Genomic DNA, 21,247 nt, shown 5'->3' with positions numbered 1-21,247 from the left:
GCAATCTGGCCTCCAGCACTGGATCTGCTCATATCACCTAAAATGTCAGGATGAATAACTACGTCAGTGAAAATAAATCTATTCAGAAACAGTTTTACCATATAGCTGTTTATTTACCTGATAACAGATTACACAGTCATGGAGAAGTGGCCCATCATGGTCACAAGAACATTCTTAGCCGTGTTAAGCTACGAATGCCAATGAACAATAGTTGTTCACTGGCACATAACAGTTGGAAGTCAATTAAATGGCATCTAAGAATAGCCCATTTAACGATCTGGGACCAAACAAAAATTTGGTCTCCACTCTCAATTCATGGTCCCTAGCCCTATGGCCAGACACTGTATTTTTGAGGCAGTTATCTTATCACAGTCAAGGCTCCCTGCCTAAAGCAGTCATCTTTCTCGGCCTAACCACAGGACCAGAGCCCTGTGACACTAAAATATAAAATGACAGACGTGTGGCTCAAGCTTTCTCTGTCTCTCTCCCTTCTGCTCACCAAGCCAAATTTTAAGCAAGTGGTGAAGGAACAGTGTTTTATGTTAATTTATAATTATATATATGAGTTTAATTGTATTTTATGTTATTTTTCTTGATATATATATAGGGTTAATGTTCAGTGGCTAAATTCCATTTCTTGAAAAACACAAAGGGATTGTAGAGAATAGCAAATGAAAGCAAAAACTGCAAATAATAATAATAATAATAATAATTTGTATTCCACTTTTTTTTACAAAGGAATCAAAGTGGATTCCAACAGTATAAATAAAACATCAAACAATTAAAAATTACAATTAAAAAACCCCAACCCTCCCCCCAATCATAAACATATACAAGTGAACTAGCTTAGGAGCAGGGTGATTGTTGTTGTGAGATCTGGAAGGAAGAGGGAAGTAAAAGCTAAGTAGTGGAAGGAGTGCTGGAATTATAAGAAAAGGTGGAGACAGAGCAGAAGGAGAAGTAGGCCAACAAGAAGAAAACTATAAATATACAAAATGTACAGAATATGTATAAAAATATACAATGTACAAAAATATATTCGTCAGGGACTCTGAAACGTCCGGCTCTGCAATAACGTAAAGTGTCAGTTATACATTTAGAAATACAGTCTAGGCATCCAAAGGCAAGGTTACCAAAGGAATGTCACCAAAGAAAATATTAGAGTTCCAAGTGTGAATTATTTTCAACATCTCACTCACTGCAATGCTAGAAATGTGAAGACTGAAGGAAAAATTTATGAGAGAGCAGAATTCGTACCGGGGATAAAGCCCTTATTCCCCTACCCCACCATCCCTTCCCTTTTTTTTAGGGTTCATGAAGAGGCCTTCTTAAGGATTCCCTACTGGCAGATTTACTGAATGTACATGCTGATTTTGTCTCTTCTTCAGTATTTCTTCATACTGATAAGTTTTAAACACAACAGAAATGAAATGTTGTGTTTAAAACTTATTTAAAACTTCAGCAGGTGTATTCAAATGTCTCAGCATAGGAGTTTGGTAAGGAGCTCTCAAAATTAATTTGAAAAGGAGACCTCTCAAGTCCATTTTAACATAAATAACACAGTTTGTGAGGATGCTCCTCAGAAGAGTGTCATTTCAAATGAAGAACTGTAGAGGTGACACAGTATAGCGGCTATTGAGTAAAATGTGAAGATGATAGATAACACAATGAAAACAACAACAAAAGAAAAGTAATATTAGGAAATGTGTGTTGACATCCAGCATAAAATATATTGTAATTAATAATCCTATTTCTGGGAGGAAGAAGACAGAAAATATATATAATGAGATAAAATAGTATAAAGTCATAACATGTATCTTGTTTAACAAAATTTGTTCTTTACACAGAAACAAATCATTTCTGCCCAGTATTTAGGAATTCCCATCAACCACTCAAAATATTTAGTTACAGAAGGAACTTGCTTTCTTCCATTTCCACTGATGGAAAATGCAAGGAGATAACAGCAAATAATGCCCATGCAACTCTTCTGTTTAAAGAAAATAGAATCGGAATCCAAACACCCTAGGACATTTTCAAGAATACATGGCAATGCCTTAACCATCTGTCCGTAGTTTCCTTAACTGGCAAGTTGTTGTGCATTACTCTAGGACTTTTTCTGACCATAATGAAATATTCTTTCCATGATGCCATCCTTAGAAATAGAGCTCATAACAAGTGCCAATAGGTCTAATCCAGGTAAAAATAAAAATATTCAAAACTTTGCAATCTAATGTTTTTTAGTTAAAGAAAAAATAAGCTTCATGTTTGAATGTTCTTATTAAAAAGTTGTATCAAAAACACAGAATTAAGATATTACAAAATTTGTTTGTCATTGCAGTTAAAAAAAAGAAAGAAAACCGTATGTCATTCTTGATAGCTAGGTTCTAGATGCTTTAATAGACAGTAAGGCTTATTTTTCTTATGCTTTTCAAGCACACCTTTTTTTTTAATCTACCAGTATCTGTTTTCAAATGTCTTATGTTTTACAAGGCAATTAAAATCTCCTTATGTACAACACAAAGGGCAAAGTGTTTGTTCAAGAGTAGTTTTTTGTTTTTGTTTTTTTGCATATCATAATAAGCTACTATATGGACTTGGAAAAGTTCACTTCAGCAACTTGCAATGAGATTTCTTTGGCAAAAGTAGTACAAAGCCAACTTCATGTCTGTCTTTCTCTGGATTGGAGCACACGTGCAAAGAAATGACCCAAATTGATTCTAGGACACTGAATCAAAATTGTCAAATTAGAGGACACTAAAGATATTGCTATTTTTGCCCCATTCTCTTGGGCATTTTTGTTATCCGATGTCTTCTTATCCGGTCTTACATGCCTCGTTAATATTTTAGAGTTGATATGCATATTTCTTTTGTAGCAGGGTGCCAGTTCCATAATCTAGTCATACACCACTTCAATAATATATGAAAATAGGAAGCACAGTAAATGAGTGCAATTATATGGTTACTTCCTTATGTTACTGGAGCAACCAGTGCTGGCATGAGAAGTAACAATGCCACTGCACCCATCCGCCATCATCTTCTGTTTTCATATCCCACTGGACTCAGGTTTAGGAGTTTAACATCTATTGGGGAGTATCCCTTATCCAAAATGCTTAGAACCAGAAGTGTTCTGTATTTTGTATTTTGATTTTTTTTTAATTTTGGAATACTTTACTTGTATCTACATGTATAATGAGATATTTTGGAGATGGGACCCAAATCTAAATATGAAATTCATTTATGTTTCATATACACCTTATATACATAGCCTGAAGGTAATTTTATACAATGTTCTAAACAATTCTGTGCATGAAACAAAGTTTGTGAACACTGAACCATCAGAAAGCAAAGGTGTCACTATCTCAGCCACCTATGAAAAAAGTTTTGGCTTTTAGAGTATTTCCTTTTTCAGAATTCCAGGTAAGTTAGGCTCAACCTGAAATTCATTTTCAGCTACCCTCAGCACACTGTAGTAAAAAATTGATGCATGCATATAAAAACTTGCAGATTAACTCAAAATGGAGACACATTCTCAAAGTGCAATGTGGGACACTTTAACAATCACTCCCAGAAGTTGCATGTAAGATTGTCTCAAGAGTCTACAGTTGGCCCTTTGTTTTTACGGGGGATCCGTTCTGGACCCACCACCCCCTGCAAAAACAGAGGCTTGCACATATTTAAGCCCCATAGGCTTGAATGGGCATGCACGCCATTGAAAATAGTGGAGGTCACCACTTCACAGATATTCAAGGTCACGGATCTTAGAGCTGTGAGTAGGAGGGGTGACTGTATATACAAAACAATACATCCCTCACTTCCACCCACCAGGTGGTTTCTAAAATGAGTATTTCAAATCCTGTATACTTTATGGGATTATCAAAGCTGTTTATATGCCTCCTAAAACAAAACCTCATCCAGTCATCCAAATATCATGTTTTTTAGGCTCATCTGATATGTTCACATGATCTGTCATAGCATAGTGAATAAATTAGTGAGATTCTGCAAGTAGTCATTTGATATCTCTCTCAGAGAGAGATATGTATATACAATGAAATGCATACCCAGAACAGTGAAGTTTAAGTAATATTAGCTTCTTTAGTTATGACTTAAAAAAATATTGTTGGAATCCTTAGGTGCATCTACACTGTAGTAATAATGCAGTTTGACTTCACTTTAAACGCTGTAACTCTATCCTATGGAATCCTGGGATTGGTAATTTTACAAGGTCTTTAGCTTTCTGTGCAAAAGAGTGTCAAACTACAAATCCTAGGATTCTGTAGGATAGAGCCATGGCAGTTAAGGTGGTGTTGAACTGCAGTGTAGATGCATCCCTAGAAAGCCTTAGAGAGTAACAGAATCAATTTCGCAAAATGGCATCCGTATTTTCCATACAACTTTATTTTCTCTTTCTAAATAGCATATACAGTGGTACCCCGGGATACGAATTGATCGCGTTACGAAATTTCCGGGGTACGAAAAAGTTAGATTGGAAAAAACTGTTCCGGGTAATGAAAGATTTTTCGGGTTACGAAATTCATTTCGGCGCGTTTCGGCGCGAAATTCAAATGCGAAGCGCGGCTAGCGGCTTTCCAGCACTAACGGAAAGCCTTTTCGGGTTGCGAAATGTATCGGGTTACGAACGGCGCCGCGGAACGAATTAATTTCGTAACCCAAGGTAGCACTGTATTTACTAAATCACACAACCCCATAAGCAGAGAAGAAGGCAACGGGGCCAGTCATAGCAGCAGCTATTGATAAGTGGATCCTGAAAGCAATTCCTATCTTCCTACTCAATCTGAAAAGGGGTTCGTTTTCACCATTGGAATCTACTGTTGTGACAACAAATTTGACTTTGTTGTGGTTATTTTTTGCAGCAGGTCATATGTGTTACCCAAAGGTACATATGATACATCATTACTCAAGCAACAGAGGTGTTGTCTTCACTTGAACTTACTAAAGAACCTTTGTAGGGTCACAATACTTATCTTCACATCCAAGTTGTAAAAAGCTCCCCCCAGCTCCTACCCCCCACTACCCCCACTAATTATCTGCCTACTTTAACCAAAGGCAGAGTCAGACTGATAAAGAGAGAGACTAGTTTAAACCTACAGCCCTATATAAATAAAGCATAATAATAATAATAACAACAACAACAACAATAAACATTGCTCAAGACTGTTTGATAAGACAGTTAACAGCCACCTGTGTTCTGCTTAAGTTTCAAAAATTCACTAAAAAACACCACATATAAAAATATTGGGAAATCATATGTTGATACATTTCCTGTCAAACTCACAAGGGTTTTAGATGACAGTACCACATGCCCTTCTTTGGTTTCAAGATAATATAAGGAAATGCATTTCCTAAATTACACAATTCACTTCCTTCATTATCCAATTAAGATGCCAATGACAAACTATCTTATAAAACAGAGTGAATCCATGAAAGTTCACAAACTGAGAGAAAGATTTCTAGCATAGAAAGGTGTCACACGATCCCTTTGTGATGACAAACCAAATTTAATATAGGTTGACTACATCAAACCAAGAGAGACAGTGTTGATGTAGTGGTTTGTGTGCTGAACTCTGGAGACCAGGGCTCGATTCCCAGCTTGGCCACGAAACTCACTGGGTGAACTTGGGCATGTCACATGCTTTCAGCCTCAAATTGTGCTAAGAAAATCCCATGACCAGTTTGTCTTAGGGTCACCATAACTAAAACATACAAACAAACAAACCTTGATGGCACACAACAACGAAAACAAAACATACCAAACCAAAATTATTGGATCTTAATTAAAACTAAACTAGCTGTGTCTGTATTAAGTAAGATGCACCACAATAAAGTTACTATCTGTGATTTTGGCCAAATCAGGGGGAGGGGAGGAAGAAAAAAAGAGGTTTGAGCTGAAGTGAAAGCAGAAGCTACACAATAACATGGAATAGGCATTAAGATCAAAGCAAAGAGCAGAAATATGATCATTATTTTATCAGATTAGAAAGCTCCAGCAAATTACTAATCTAGAGAGCTTCAAAAAAGCCATTAAGACTGATCTCTTCCGGCAGGCCTTCCCAGAATAAAATACTCGGCCACGAATAAGATTTCCCATCTATCGAACTCTGCCCATGGTTATTATTTGGATTATTTGGATTTTAGCATATTCGTTTTAATTTTATACTGTTTAATCTTGTTTTAAGGGGGGTACTATGTATATATGGATGTATTTTAGCTTGTTGTTTGCTGCTTTGATCGCCTGGCAAAAAGCAGGATAGAAATAAAAAATTAATTTTATTATTTTATTATATACCTAAAAGCAAAATCTGAGCACTTGAGAATTGCCCTTATGCAGTACTAATGAAATAATGCATTAACTTATGAATTTGTTCTCATGTTAAAGGTTACAGAAAAATACACCTGAGCCAAATTATGTTGTTTGAGTTTCTTTGATTTTAGAGAGGTTAAAATGCAATGCAATATGCTAAAATACCAATCAACTGGCACTGCGCTTTGGCATCTATTTCGGTAAAATAGAGTATTGAAGGCAGAAAATGGTAATGTCAAGGGACAGAGACTGTAGTCCAAGAACTAAACACAATGACAGAAATTCCGTGTAAAACATCTAGGCTCCTTTAAATTGAGAGCAATTTCATGTCTTTACAAATCCCCTACTGTTATGAAATTATATTAAATACCAAGGGCACAAAAGCAAACAATTCAAACCGATGCAACTAGTCTACACATAAAGTCCTGTGTAAGCAGTATGAAGACATTCTAAGGAAAGCATTTGCTAATATTACCGATGGGAGGCTAAGGAGATTATCAGATGGGGGTAATGATAGGAGAAGGGTGGGAGAAAAGCGCGATGCTCCCATCCTTACTGCATGATTGCACGAAGACTATCAGACAACTTCACGATTATCCTATGATTATCCTATCAATGAACAGGAACTGTCCTGTCAGTTACATCCATTTCGTAATAATGGGATAACCCATTAATACTGAATTGACAGGACAATTCCTCTTCATTGATGGGATCATCATGGGATAAGCGCCATGTGTCTGATAATGTTTGCACGATCGGACAGTAAGAATGGAAGCAAGGTGCTTCACTCCCGTCCTTCTCCTTTCATTACCCCCATCTGATCTCCTAAGTGTATCTAGTTACAAAACAACTATCAGTGAATCTATAGCAAAGAACTCAAACTCAGGCTGCATTCCCACTTACAAATAAATTGCTTTGTGAACCGAATCGATGGATCGGTTCGGCAGCAGAGTGTGGTTCACACTACATTTGCCCTGATCATATTTTCTTGCTGTAATATTAAATAATCCACTTGTCGTTCACATTTACAAATGAATCGATTCAAAATGGACTCGCTCCAGCCGGCCAAAAGGCAAATTTAAATTGATTCCGATCCCTATCTGGTTCACACTTCCGTGGAATCAATTTATCCAAAAAGATGCAGGGGAAAAAATCAGGGTTAAAAAGATGTGGGTTAAATGGGTCTAGCGTATGGCCTGTCTCTCTGAATTGCTTCAGCAATTCAGTTCAAGTGTGAACCATGGTTCATTTTATCTGGTTCAAACCAATTTAAAAGGTAGTGGGAATGAGGCCTTAGAAGAGCAAACATCACAAAAAGAAAATCTAAGAGACTGAATGACCCATTTCTCTGCACTATTTACACAAGAAATTAAATGTCCAGAAAGCATTTTACCACTGCATACCCCTTCTGTTTTCATACCCATAAAAAGTACTCTCATATTGTTCTTCCCATAAACGGTCTCTTCCCCTCCATTTCAGATAAATCCTTGCACCTCTCCAGATGGGGCAAATCACAGAAACTTAGAGTTGGAAGAGACCACAAGGGCTATCCAGTCCAACCCCCTGCCATGCAGAAACTCACAATCAAAGCATCCCCAACAGATGAATAGTCTCTATTTAAAAACCTCCAAAGAAAACTCCACAACACTCCAAGGGAGTGTGTTCTACTGCTGAACACCTCTTACTGTTAGGAAGTTCCTCTTAATGTTTAGGTGGAATCTCTTTTCCTGTAGCTTGCATTCATTGTTATGGATCCTATTTTCTGGAGCAGCACAAAACAAGCTTACTCCATCCTCAATATGCCACCCCTTCAAATACTTAAACAGGGCTATCATATCACCTCTTAACTTTCTCTTCTCCAGGCTAGACACAGCCAGCTCCCTAAGTCTCTCCTCATTAGGCATGGTTTCCAGACCCTTCACCATTTTGTCGCCCATTTCTGGACATGCTCCAACTTGTCAACATCCTTTTTGAATTGTGGTGTCCAAAACTGGACACAGTATTACAGGTGAAGGCTGACCAAAGGAAAATAGAGTGGCACCATTACTTCCCTTGATCTAGGTGTCAGGTAACTGCAATATGTATTGTAATATTTCTTGGTTTTTTTTAAAAAAAAAATCTAAAGGACACTTCTGTTGTCTGAAACTATTTTCTAGCAATTCCCAGCAGCAAGATGTTTCTCTGTAATTCCAACACATATTGGAACAAAAAAGTCTCATTCTCTTCTCCTTTTCATCTCTCTTTTAGAGTTACAGTATAATGCATCACTAAAATGCCACTTCTAGACTATAAGATTGTAAGTCTAAGGGGGGAGGGGTAAAATAAAAAAGACAGGAGCAGAAAATTTCCCCTTCAAACAGGATCAATCATAGGTTTGGTTTGGTTTGCCCTAGTTTCAAGTAAACCTTTTGAAGTGGCCAATACAGATCCAAGAAATTAATACAACAGTTCCCCCAAAGAATGGAACAAATGGGGACCAAGGAGACAATGACCAGTAAAACCCAAGGAGTTATATTATAAGAACTCAAACTTCTTCAGACCAGTCTGGAAGAGATCCTTGTCTCTCTTTTACATGTGCACATAATCACACACAGTATTTCTTGCTGCCCTACTACCTGGCTGATAGTGCTGCCATCTGCTCTTGAGAACTGACTGTTGGCTTAGTTGGCCAATGGTGATAGCTGGAGGACTTTGTCAAACACATCAGGGACTCATAACAGGAGAAACTAGTCAAAAAATTATGAACAACAACAGGGCTATAGCTATTAATATCCTCTCCTCCTGCATAGTTCTATATGATTAAAAGCAATATTGTAGTAATTAGAAATGCAATTGGTAAATAGGTATTTCCCTTTATTTAATTGTGCACTTTGTTTAACATTCCAGTCCTATGAAGGTGTGTGTGTGCAAGGGACTTTGGGGAAATCAGTGCAGGCCAAAAGAAGCATGGGGGACTTCCTGAAGGGCCAAACGCACAGGTGATTCCCACCCGTTTTGCATAATTTAATTGAGAGAACAGGAAAGTGTAGCACCTCAAATGTAACTTGAATAATCATTATACTAATATTTATAATCAATATATGAGGCAGTTAGATAATTAAAAGCAAGAACAAGGCATAAATTATTACAGATATCTTTTTCATAAATCATATTCAACCAATGCAATACAGGTCCCAAACAGAAGATGGTGAGTTGGTAAACATAAGACATTCAAAAGAGTGTGTGGTTTTGAAGACTTGGGGAGCTGTTGCAATTCTAATTTGGCTCCCTCTTGAATTCATGTGAAAAAGTTGAGAAACACTTTAATCATAATTTGACTCATGAGATCCTGCCACTTCTTCAAAATTGTTCCACTTTTGTAGATGTCAGAATTGCCTTTTATGGAGTGTGTGATTAGATGACATTGGCCTTTTGTTCTACCCTTTCCCTAATTTAATACACTGAATAAAAAGTGAGGCAAAGAAGAACACAAGAAACTCCTTTCTTGGTGTTTTTTTTTAAAAATTCCTCCCCTCCTCTCACAAGACTATATAGGCAGTAACAATAGCACTGCTATTTTGAGAATGTAGAGTGGGCACAGTCTGCACCATTGTTGCAAGACTAAATGTAAACCAAGGCGTTTATATATATAAATGCCCATGAACATCATCCTACTTTCATAAACTGACCACTTCATATTTATTGTATAGCTGGATTACCCCACAGAGTAACACACTATGCAGGAAGAATGTGCAAGCAATTCAGCTTAGCACAGTGCCGTCCCATATAAGCCTGAGGGTGGAATGTTCCCTCCTATAACCCCGAGGTTGGAAACTTGTGGCCCTCCAAACATTGCTGAATCACAATGCTGATTATCTCTTCCATTTAATTATGCTGGTTTGGTCTTATGGGAATTATACTCCAACATCAGGAAATGCACAATTTGCTCATCCCTGAGTTAAATAGTGCAGAATGAAATATACAGTGGGCCCATCCTATATGCGGGGGATCCATTTTGGACACCCCCCCCCCCATGTATGAGAAAAAATATGTATGCTGGAATCCTATTGATTCCTATGGCAGCATGGTCCCACATGCGTGCCATTTTGTCCTCCTGGTTTGCCGTATGCATAAGCTCAAAGCCACGAATGGTGCAGGTGTCCTGTAATTACTTTGCCTGATTTAAGGAAGCCATGAGTAGCCACTGGGTAATTCTTCATTATTCCCTATGAACTTACAATAAGGAAAGAGGACAAAGAAGATCCATATTTTGGAGTCCTATCTGCTAATCATTGCCTGCTGTAAAAGAAAAAATGTGTAAGCACAGGGAGTTGTTTGCCTGACAGACCTCAGTGTATATACTGTAGCAGCTTTCAAACTGTAACAGATAGGAGCTACACATTAACTTTAACAAATTTAAATCTTTGTGTGTTTTGGACTTCAACTCCCAGAATCCCCAGCTAGCCTAGCCAGTGATTGGGAATTCTAGGAACCAAAGTCCAGATTTCTGGGGGAGCAAAGACCGAGAATCAGAAAGACTGATGTAAGCCAATCTTCACTACATTGGGTCCAAAATATTAGGTTTTGTAACAATACAAAATTACAGGTCTTCAACATGATTTCTGGCTCTAGAAATATTGTAATGCAACAGTTTATTAATAAAGCCCAAATCCTTATTTCTTGCACCAAGCGACCATCCTTTGTGACATGGAATAATATTATGTCTGGCTTGGTGCTTTATTTTGACACAACATTGAGGTTCCATGGGGTTTAGCCCACCTGAGCATGCAAGCCAGGTGCAGACTCCACTGTGCAGGGGAATAAACAGCACTTCTGATGTGACTCTTATCACTTGCTCTAACAAAAGTTGGAAAAGAATTGTATTGCACTGAACAGACTTGAAAAAAGTCCAGTAGTCAGGGCATCACTGGAGGGGAGTTGCAGAGAGTGTGGGCTGCACCAGGTGACACCCAAAGGGGGTGGTGACACTACTGCTCCTCAAACATCTCCCTTTTGGCAGAAGTGAGTTGTGGTGTTCATCTACATTCCTTTAAAACATTGGAGCTTAGTGGAAGAGGTGGTGTGAGTGCAGTAAAGCTCAGTGGAAGGAGAAAGGAGAGGCTGCAGGGATTTTTTAAATTATTATTTTAAAATTTTATTTAAAAGTCATATCTTACCAAATTTTATTTTAACCACATGAAACTATTACATGCAAATACATTTAGGCTGTACCTATAATACAGTGGACCCTCACCCTACACGAGGGATCCGTTACGGACCCCCCCATGTAAGGCGAATTTTGTGTATACTTGTGTGTACAGCAGCACGCGCACACACGCGCACCATGGGCACACACCCCATTCATCTTAATGGGATGCGCCGCCCCTTGCACCCCATGTGGTTTGAGCACGTAAGCTCAAAGCCACATATAATGCGGACACACTGTATTATAATTTAAAGGTACAATTTTAATTTTGCTACTACAGCAGTTTATGTCACAACTACTGCCATTACATTCAGTTATATAGAGGTAGTACAACTGGTGAGTAACATTAGTACAAAAAAACATTACCAAGGATTTTGTATGATGTGTGGTAGGGGACCAGGTCAATAGGGTGGGGTGACACCGCACTGGGTGTTGCCAAATCCAGTGACGCCACTGCCAGTAGTGGCAATGATGTGGTATTTATGAAAACCAGCAAGTCCCTAATAAGATTTTTTTTTGTTTGGCCAGGTGAAGGCCATTTAGTTTGTATTTTAGCAGACACTCAAATGCCTCTAGAACAGTGACTCCCAAAGTAGGTGGTACAGCCCACTAGAAGCGATGGGAAGATCCATGGGGTGGTGAGGGGAAAGGGGGCAGGCAGCAGGGGGGCCTTCAGTCAAAGTACTGAAGGCAAGGGGAACTAGCAGCCTTTAGGACTATTGTGGAGATTAGGAGTTAGAGCATGTGGCAGTGGTGGACAGCAGCAGCAGCAGCAAAAGAGTCTTCACATTTGGGACCCTGCTTAAATTCTGTGAGCTTTGCTAGGACTTGGCTGGCAGGTTGGAGTTATGTTGCTGTTGCTGCTGCTTTCACTGGACAGACAGACCCAGAAAAAAAGTAGCAGAAGAAACAATGTTTGTATGTCTGTGCAGGGGGAAAGGGAATGACTTGATGCTGTATGGAGAAAGCACATTTTTAGGGAACAAAGGGGAATAATAGTGGGGTGGGGGTTTTGGAAAAGTCCTTTGTTTCCCTCACCTCTGATTGGGAGACATTCCTTGTCAGGGAGCAAAGTGGGAAGCTGGCAGTGCCCCTCTCTGCCCCAGCAAAGAAGTATTGAGAGTCCTTCCATGTGTGGGAGAAGCTTCTCCCTCTGCACCCAATCACCTTGGAGAGCATGAACCAAGCAGCTGGTCAAGCTGCGACTGAGAAGCTTCTCCCCTGTGTTGGCCTTTGCTGCAAGTCCAGCACAGACAAGAGGCTTCTCAGCTACCTGCTTACCTGCTCAATCTACTGCTTAGTTGCTGCTCTCAAGACAACTAGCCACTCAATCACAGTTTGACTAGCTGCTTTGGCACTGCCCCCTTTGCACCAGTCACCCTGGGAGCAGCAGCTGACCAGCTGGCCTTCCTTTTGCTGTAAGGCCAGTATGGGAGACAGGGATGAGCAGCCCACTGCTGTATTCACACATGAGAGGCTGAGGAGGAGGCAGAGGCGATGAGAAGCTGGGTGCAGCTAAGGTAGATGCTGCTGGCTAGTTGGTTGTTGCACAAACAGTAGACCTAATATCAAGAAACAGGTGTTGGAGAACACTCAAGAAGAAATTGGGACAGTAGCCCAAAAATGTTTGGGAACTACTGTTCTAGAAGCTAATGATGAAGACACTGAGGAGTCTGCCTCTCCATCCAATAATATTATGACTATGGGGGAAAAATATCTCATATGTACTCCTATCCAACCTCTTAATTTTGGAAAAATCAGTTGTGCCTCTCCCCACAGTAATTGTCTTTCTGTTCTAAAGTGAAATGGGCTAGAACACTGGAACACAGACTGTTCTTAGCGTTAAAATATCATACTACCTCCTCTTTGCTGTGTATTGACATTGAAAAGCAAAAACATGAAAATTAATGTGACATAACTATTATTTATATATACTCCTCTTGAACATTATGAGGTATAGGAACAGCTGGTACATGGTTTACTTCAGCTACTACAGTACAGTTAACATACCTGCTTCCCCTGGGCACTACTATGCTCTTGTCTGTAGTCCCTAGAGCAATTAGCATAATAGCTGAGCAGTAGAACTTTTAAGTAATGCATTCAATAATGTTCCACATGCAAGGGTCTCAAAGATAAAGGAATTAGTGGGAGTGGGGAGGAACACGAGTGACAAGGGCAGACAAGGAAGGTACCTGAGAAAAGAGATAAGACAAATTGACAGATATATAAATGCGTAAGAAGTATGCAGTATGGGCAGCTGCTTGGAAGGCCAAGTTGCTCTTTGCCTTGTCTAAGAAAATAAGCCACCAGTCACGTAGATTTCCTCCCCTTTCATAGGCCTTGTCTGCATGGGCCAAAAGGCCCATTCTCCCCCCTCCCAGCTTCTGGCATCATCCTATTCAGACAACACACATCCCAACCCACAGTTCTGGTGAGGGAAGCCCAGACAACACTCGGCATGTCCATACCAGAACTTGTGTGTGTGATAGTAGCTTTAATACAAATTTTGAAAATTTATGACTGTAGCCCTATATTTCTGCACCCCAGTAGCTGTCTACATGGGCTGCTCGCTAAGCTGCCAGTGTGTCTGCCACCACTGCAAGTCATTCATTCTGAGGTCAGGACGAGACACCCAGCCTTCTGCTTGTCACTGGGCATCTCATTCTGAGATCAGGAGTGAGCGACCTGGGGCAGTGGGGGCACTGAATGTCTCAGGGGAACATCTGTGTAGATAGCTGTTGTAGCACAGAAACAGAGCTCAAGGTAAAGGAGGAGGTCAGGGCAGGTGTGCGCCCAGGATAGTCTGGCCAGTGCAGACAAGGCTATAGATGTGTAAGAGAAGTCAACCCTCCATAGGTAACTATCAGCCAAAATCCTTCTCCAGCCAAGAAAAAGGAGATGATTCTGTAGAATTTGGTGGAGCTGTGAATGGATGCCTATGTGGTTACCTTGCATTTCTCGTCCATAGGAACGATCTCTCAGAATGAAAAGAAACCAATGGCGATACATGCGAGTAGACCAGGATATCTTTCACCAATACATGATCCATGTAGCATTTTCAGATTTCTGGTGAGGTGTCTGTTTCTCTGAATGGCAGTAAAATCAGGAAATATCCATAAAGGTTCCAAGAATTGACTGGCTCAGGAGGAAGTACTGCTACAGTTAGGTGAGGAGCATGAATTATACTTTCCCCAGATTCATGCAGTGGATGTGAAAGAGGGAAGACAAAATCTGCCAACTCTGTGGAGTCTATTTCTCCAGAGCCTTAATTTTTTCATGGTTGCAGCACCTGTGGCCCTTTCTGTGCTGCCAGCAGAGTGCCCCCATCACAATTCTTGACTCAAAAAGCAAGAATCAAGCTAAGGTCCAGTGGATAATAATACATCATTGATACAGTTAGCCCTCCGTATCCATGGATTCAAGCATCCACAGATTGAAAATATTCCAAAAAATATAAATTCCAAAAAGTAAACCTTGATTTTGTCATTTTATATAAGGAACACCTTTATTATGCCACTATATTTAATGGGACTTGAGAATCCAAGAATTTTGGTATCCACGGAGGGCTCTGGAACCAAACATCAGCGGATATCAAGGGCCCACTGTACTCTCTTACCCTGAAACTCCAACCCATTCCCAGGCTATACACAAAAATGATCACACTATAGCTTTAAAACACGTTTAGCTATAAAAAGGGGCACATGCAGGCATTTTATATCTCTGGTGGTAATGTCAACAGCAGATTAGTAGGTTTACAAGCGAATATCATTATACATACAGAAAGATCCTTGAGGGAAGTGAATGTATATTTTCTTCAGAGGACATAAAAGATATTTCTGCCATTTTATAGAGGCAGGATTGAACATAATACCTAAGAATGAAATACTATGGTCAATAGTAACAATCAAATCTATGCCTCTAAGGCCAGACAACTTTCCAACATCCAATAGTTAGTCTTCCTCCATGTGTCCATGGAAAAACTCTACAGCTCTTCCCTTCCTGACAACAGGACTCAAAAGATAAAAAGTGAGATTCCATAGGTAAACCAGGGGAGGCTCTGGATACAAAGTATCCAAAGCACCCCTAGCTTTGCACCATGTCCCCAACAAGAGGATTGTTTAGACCAGAAGTTTCCAAACTTTTTTGGACTACCACCTCCTCTCTTCTTGAATGGCAACATTAGCACCCCTCCAACACATATTTCTTCAAATTAGGTCTACTGTTCTACTGCATGTTCAAAACAACCAGTCTCAGTCACTATTGTCTTGGATACTTGGTCATACTGGGAGCAGCAACCAAGTATCTGGCTGAGCAGTTACTGAGAAGCCTCTTGCTTGTGCCAGCCTTGTGAAAGAGGTAGGATGCAGATCGCACCAAGTGACACAGGTCTAAGTGTGGTAGCACCATGCCCACCGACCCACCACCACCACCCTCTTTCCTCCCACTGCCCCCCTGGATCTTTGCACCACCCCTGGGGTGGCATACCACCCACTTTGGGAATCACTGGTATAACCATCACTAGAGTTCACTATTCGAATGAAATCAGAGTTTTGACAAATAAGAATGTTACTACTCTTATGCCCTTCTAGCAGAAACTCATCAGGGCTTTGGAAATGACAGTGCATTCTGACCCCAGAGATCTTTGACTTAGCAATATGTTAGCTCTCCCCACTTCTTTACTGCTAAAAGATAATCTCCCAAAAAAGTTCCTTACTCTCCTGATACTTTGTTTCATCTATTCAAAAAACAAAGATCAAACAACTGTATCTCAGGTTAATAGTCACAGCGGTGTTAAATTGAAACTTTGATCTGGATAAATATAAAAGTCAGAACTCTCGGGTCAGCTCATTCATTGCATGCTAAAAACCATTACAAAGCTCTTCAGCCCATAATCACATTACTATAAATGACAGCGACTCTGTCATTCTTATACTTGTTTTGTCCAAGTCTTGCTTCCAAATAAAAACACTCCCTTAATTAAAAAAATAGATATATAGAGTAAAGGCAAGTCTCTCTGGACCAGATGTTTGGTTATATATTTTATTTTTTCCACAATGCAGAGACATGGGCATCAACTAGAATTTTTCAGAATGTTCATCTACCAGTAGCTGTCACTTCATCTTAAATGTTTAAAAATCAGTATGACGCAAGAACTGCTGCATGAGAAATAATTGCTTCTGGATTATGACTATTTTGCCTTAAGGCTATGTTGCTTGCACACTTCTCTTTCTTCTGAAATGCCTGGTGATGTTTCTGAGACCCAATGTGGCACTAGGGAAAGAAGACAGATGCAACATATTGATCAGGTAGAGACCAATCTGGAAACACTTTCATATTCATATATGACCCTTCTTCTCTGACCTTTAAGGAAAAATGGTCTGTAAGAGAACTGGGGCAGAGGGGGAGAGACAAAATAGAGGGACAACTGTGCTAGAATTTCATGCTAGATGCATATCTATAATTTGATTTGTGAAACTGAGCTAACTGTATGTGTTCTCTTTAACTCATATGTCCACTAATACCCTAAGAAGCATTTGCCTCCTGGAACCTTGCTTTTCAGGTTATTCTCCAAGTGCCTGTTGCCAGCCTTGTGTTTTACTCATCTACTATGACATTTATGATAAAATTGAGTTCTTCGGAGAGAGCTTTTCCTACTTTACTATGCTTGAGAAATCCTGATTGTTTTGTTGATGATCAAAGTTTATTGGAGCACAGCTAAGTAATTCATAAAACTGAAACATCAGTGTTTGCAACTAATACATTACAATACTCTCAGGAGTGTAAGAATACCACTCAGATACAGATAATTACCATATAACAGATGGTATATCATTCTCATTCAGAAATTCAGCAGTTTTTTTAGGATTTAGACCAGGGTGCTGGCTATGCTGGTGGGATTTCTCAGAGTGATTACATTTGCAGAGCCACAACTTTCTCACTTCTGGTGTACACACAGGTCTTTCTGAATTCTACCTGGAAAAGTGATTAAATGTGGGACTTTTTGCAAGCATGTGCTCTACCATTAAACTATGGTGCCTCACCCACTATTGTTAGCCATAGCCAGTGATTTAGAAGCCAAGACTCAGGACTGGATGAAGTCTCTCTCCGCAATACCATTACTTTTCTTTGTTTTTCAGTGGAAGGCAGAAGGAAAGAGAGAGGGGGAAATGCAATAAGGAATTGAAACAAAGTCTCCTGTTGTAGATTGGGACTAGAAGTAGTTCTTGGTTTTAAAAATGCCTACCAAAGTCTCTGGAATCAGATAATCAGAAATTACTAACCCAAGAAATGAACTGTCATTTGGAATAAGGTAGGCAAGCTTATTTAAATATACATGAGATCAGAAAGTAATTAGTTTCAAGTCAACTGCTACATTTTACGTTCTGAATTAACATGCAATTAAATTAAAAGCTTTAAAGCTATCAGGGGTGTTGTGGCAGCAATAAAAGCAGCTCCATCCATACTCTTCTGGTCTGCTGTGTTACCAAATATCTACTGGAAGCACTTAATGCTAGGTACTGGAGAGTCAAAGCTTCTTATCACAAATCCTAAAGCCTCTTAAAGCCTTGTACATAACTCTGCAAATACTGTTAAAAGGATAAGAGAAACAATGGTTGATTAGAACCCTTTTGATTTCAAAAACTGATTAAAGTAGTTTAGCAGTAGTAATAGCAGAATCAGCAATAGCACTACATTAGTATATTACCCATGAAATATGTTACCTATAAAAATAATTAAGCAACAGCTGAGTCAAATACTTGTGTAAAGACTTGGTAGTGGACAACAGATAAAGATGCAGATGACCTAATTTCTTTGGACAGAGAATTCCACTTATAGGATGATACTACCAAGAAAACCCTTCCTAATTGTGGCTGCATCTACACTGCAAAAATAATACAGTTTGACACCACTTTAACTGCCATGGGATTTGTAGTTATGTGGAACATTTAACCTTCTCTAACAGAGAGCTCTGGTGCCACAGCAAACTACAAATCCCAGAATTCCACAAGATGGAACCATGATAGATAATGCAGTGTCAAACTTCATAATTTCTGCAGTGTAGATGCAGCCCAAATCTCTTAGTTGCTATGTTAAAACATTGATTTCTGACTAACTGTGGCCAACAATTCAGGAACAAAAACATCATGAAAGAAATGTAGGATACATGATAGCACTGATGTGTTCCCCAACAGAGCTTGTTAGGGTGCTTAGAGTGATGACAGAATTCATAACAGATGACAAGCATGCATGTTTTCTCAGCATGCCTAATTGCCCCTAATTGGTGGCTGTGACAAATATATTAAAAATGGCCACAGAAAACATGAAGTGGCACTGCAACCAACAACTAGTTGATTTCTGAGCCTCTCTCATCCTTGGTTGAACTGCTTTGCTGTCAAGGGCTTCAGGAGGGCTGTTATTTCCTTTATTGCTCATCCCAAACAAGTTGGATTCAAGGGAAACTGAAAGGAAGTCAATGTTAAAATGATAACAACTGTTACGTAGGGAATAGAAAAAGCTGTCTGAAAGTCAGGATTTAGCACACACAAAAAAAGTATCAGAATGGACCCAGAGAGAAATAAACACAACATTCAAAGCAATTGTCAATAGGAAAGGAACTATTTATGGCCATTATTTATTCCTGTTGCTGGATCATCAGTGACTGGTAGGAGGGCTCCCTTTTCACAGCAAACACAGAGACAGCAAATTTATTGGAATGTAAAAGACCAAGGTTGAATTGATTACAGCTGTAGAAGTTTGGCCCCAGCATAGACCAGGATCTAGGCATCCGGTGATCCACTCATTTGGGATGCCAGCCCCTGCTACCACGACCTGCAAAACTCTGTCCCCAATAAGTCAGGGTGGTCAAGAGGTATACTACATATTAATGCTACTTTCTCAAGACATGTGGCAGACACACTGATATTCAAAATGATAACAAAGCAACTGAAAATAATACGCTGATATATAGATAGCTTGACAGACATACATTAAAAAAGAGACTTGCTCAGACTGAAGCCAAAAACTCAGAGTTTCCTTACTTGTTGTTGTATCATTAAATACTGTAGTTCCGTTTTCAAGTAATGCATCAATGTGTAGAAAACTAATGGAGAGCAGCAAGATTGAACTGGAATATTCCATCATGGACCTGTCAAAAAATCATACACAAAAAAATAAAAAATAAATAAAAATCATGTAACATTAAGTACTCAAAACGTAAGGCTAAACAGTAACGAACCTTGTGTAAGTTTACTATTACTGGGTTTCTACATCCAAAATCTTATCGCAATTGCAACTGCTAGACTACTGATCCAAATTTTACTCCCTGCCAAAGGCATTATAAGGTTGGCTAATCAGGCTATGGGGAAAATTTCTACCCACATGCCAGCTGCCATTTCAGACATTATACAGAAGCTGTTACAGAAGACATGCTTTCCTCTTGTTGTTTTAAAAACCTGTATAATGCAAGGTGGGAACTCTCATTGCCCCCCCCCCTCCTTCTCCTCCTCCTACAAGATACTTGGAGTAGAGTATTTCATTATAAGAAAATTGTAAGAAAAGCATACACACTCTGATACTGCATATTATATGGGAAGCAAGTACAGAGGAAATGCAAATCACTCACATTTCCCTTGTTCCTGCTTTTTTTATAACTTCCAAAAGCTGGCAGTAATCACAGGCTTTTCTTGCCACTACAATAAGGAACATTTTAATGAGTATAACGTTAAACACCATATGCAGATAAGAGAAAGAATTCTTAGGTCCAATGATGATAATTTTGTATCAATCTGCTGGTATTTTAGCTTAGTTTTGTTGAGTTTTTAAAATATATATACAAGAGTTGCTGTTTTTGTACACTGTTTTTGGTACAGTGTTTTCTGTTGTTTGTTCAAGGTGGATAAGGAGGGTTTGTGTCATTTTATTGAACTCTATTGTTGTTTTTTCTTCCTATCTGAGATAACAAAATTAGGAAGCAACTTTTTGAAGGCCAGGAGTGAGTAAGACAGGTCAAAGAATGCAATTCAGTAACACCGATTACATCATCCGCTTTCCCCTAAAGTACTGTACAAACACCATCAACCAAAACATATTTTGCTAGTCTAAGCAGACTGTTTTCATTCACTAGTCACTGATAATCTCAGTAATTACAGGATGAACTGTAAATCTAGCTGATCTTCTTTCAGACACATTGTTACAAAGCAAGTAAACACCTAACTTCTGCCGAGCAAATTCAACTATGCTGACATAAAAATTCAACCAGGTGGTATCAAAGTTTGACAAGTAGTAAAATTACACTTGATTCTAGCATAAGGTTAATATTAATGGTAGGGTTGTGTTTAGGGTGTATATGCTTTCATCCCAGTTTTGGAAAAAATGAGTATTAGTTAGTAGTAGTAGTAGTATGCCATCAAATAGTATGTGGGGCTGTATAAAATGTTATGTAAAGCAGACAGCTCTGCCAAAGATGTACAGTTCAATAATAATACTCATGTCAATGCTGGTGTGAAATTCAAGATGTAGCCATGTTACTATGGTTCATTTTACAAAGGGATCTTGTAGCATCTTTCAGACTCACTGAAAGAAAGCTGTTTGTAGCATGAGCTTTCATAGACTGGATCCACACTGTAGAAATAAAGCTATTTAACAGCCATGGCTCTGTGCTATGGAATTCTGGGATTTGTAGTTTTGTAAGATATTTAGCCTTAGTCAGAGAACTACAGTGCCTTATCAAACTAAAAACCCCA

At 39.1% G+C, this 21,247-nt stretch overlaps 1 protein-coding gene across 1 annotated transcript in view; it reads right to left on the bottom strand.

Annotated features, from left to right (window-relative positions):
• Positions 1-21,247, bottom strand: part of PTPRE (protein tyrosine phosphatase receptor type E) — a 162,877-nt gene that overhangs the window by 45,160 nt on the left and 96,470 nt on the right. The window contains exon 3 of the mRNA XM_089510144.1: positions 19,544-19,650. Within this exon, the coding sequence (XP_089366270.1) occupies positions 19,544-19,646 (103 nt within the window). The 5' untranslated portion in view covers positions 19,647-19,650. The remainder of the gene's footprint in view (positions 1-19,543; positions 19,651-21,247) is intronic.

This window comes from Sceloporus occidentalis, unplaced genomic scaffold, assembly GCF_023333645.1.
Source record: "Sceloporus occidentalis isolate IW3139 unplaced genomic scaffold, rSceOcc1.0.p SCAF_2, whole genome shotgun sequence".
Lineage (NCBI taxonomy): Eukaryota > Metazoa > Chordata > Lepidosauria > Squamata > Phrynosomatidae > Sceloporus > Sceloporus occidentalis.
The sequence above is the reverse complement of the archived record's forward strand: the minus strand, read 5'-3'. Positions and strand labels throughout refer to the sequence as shown.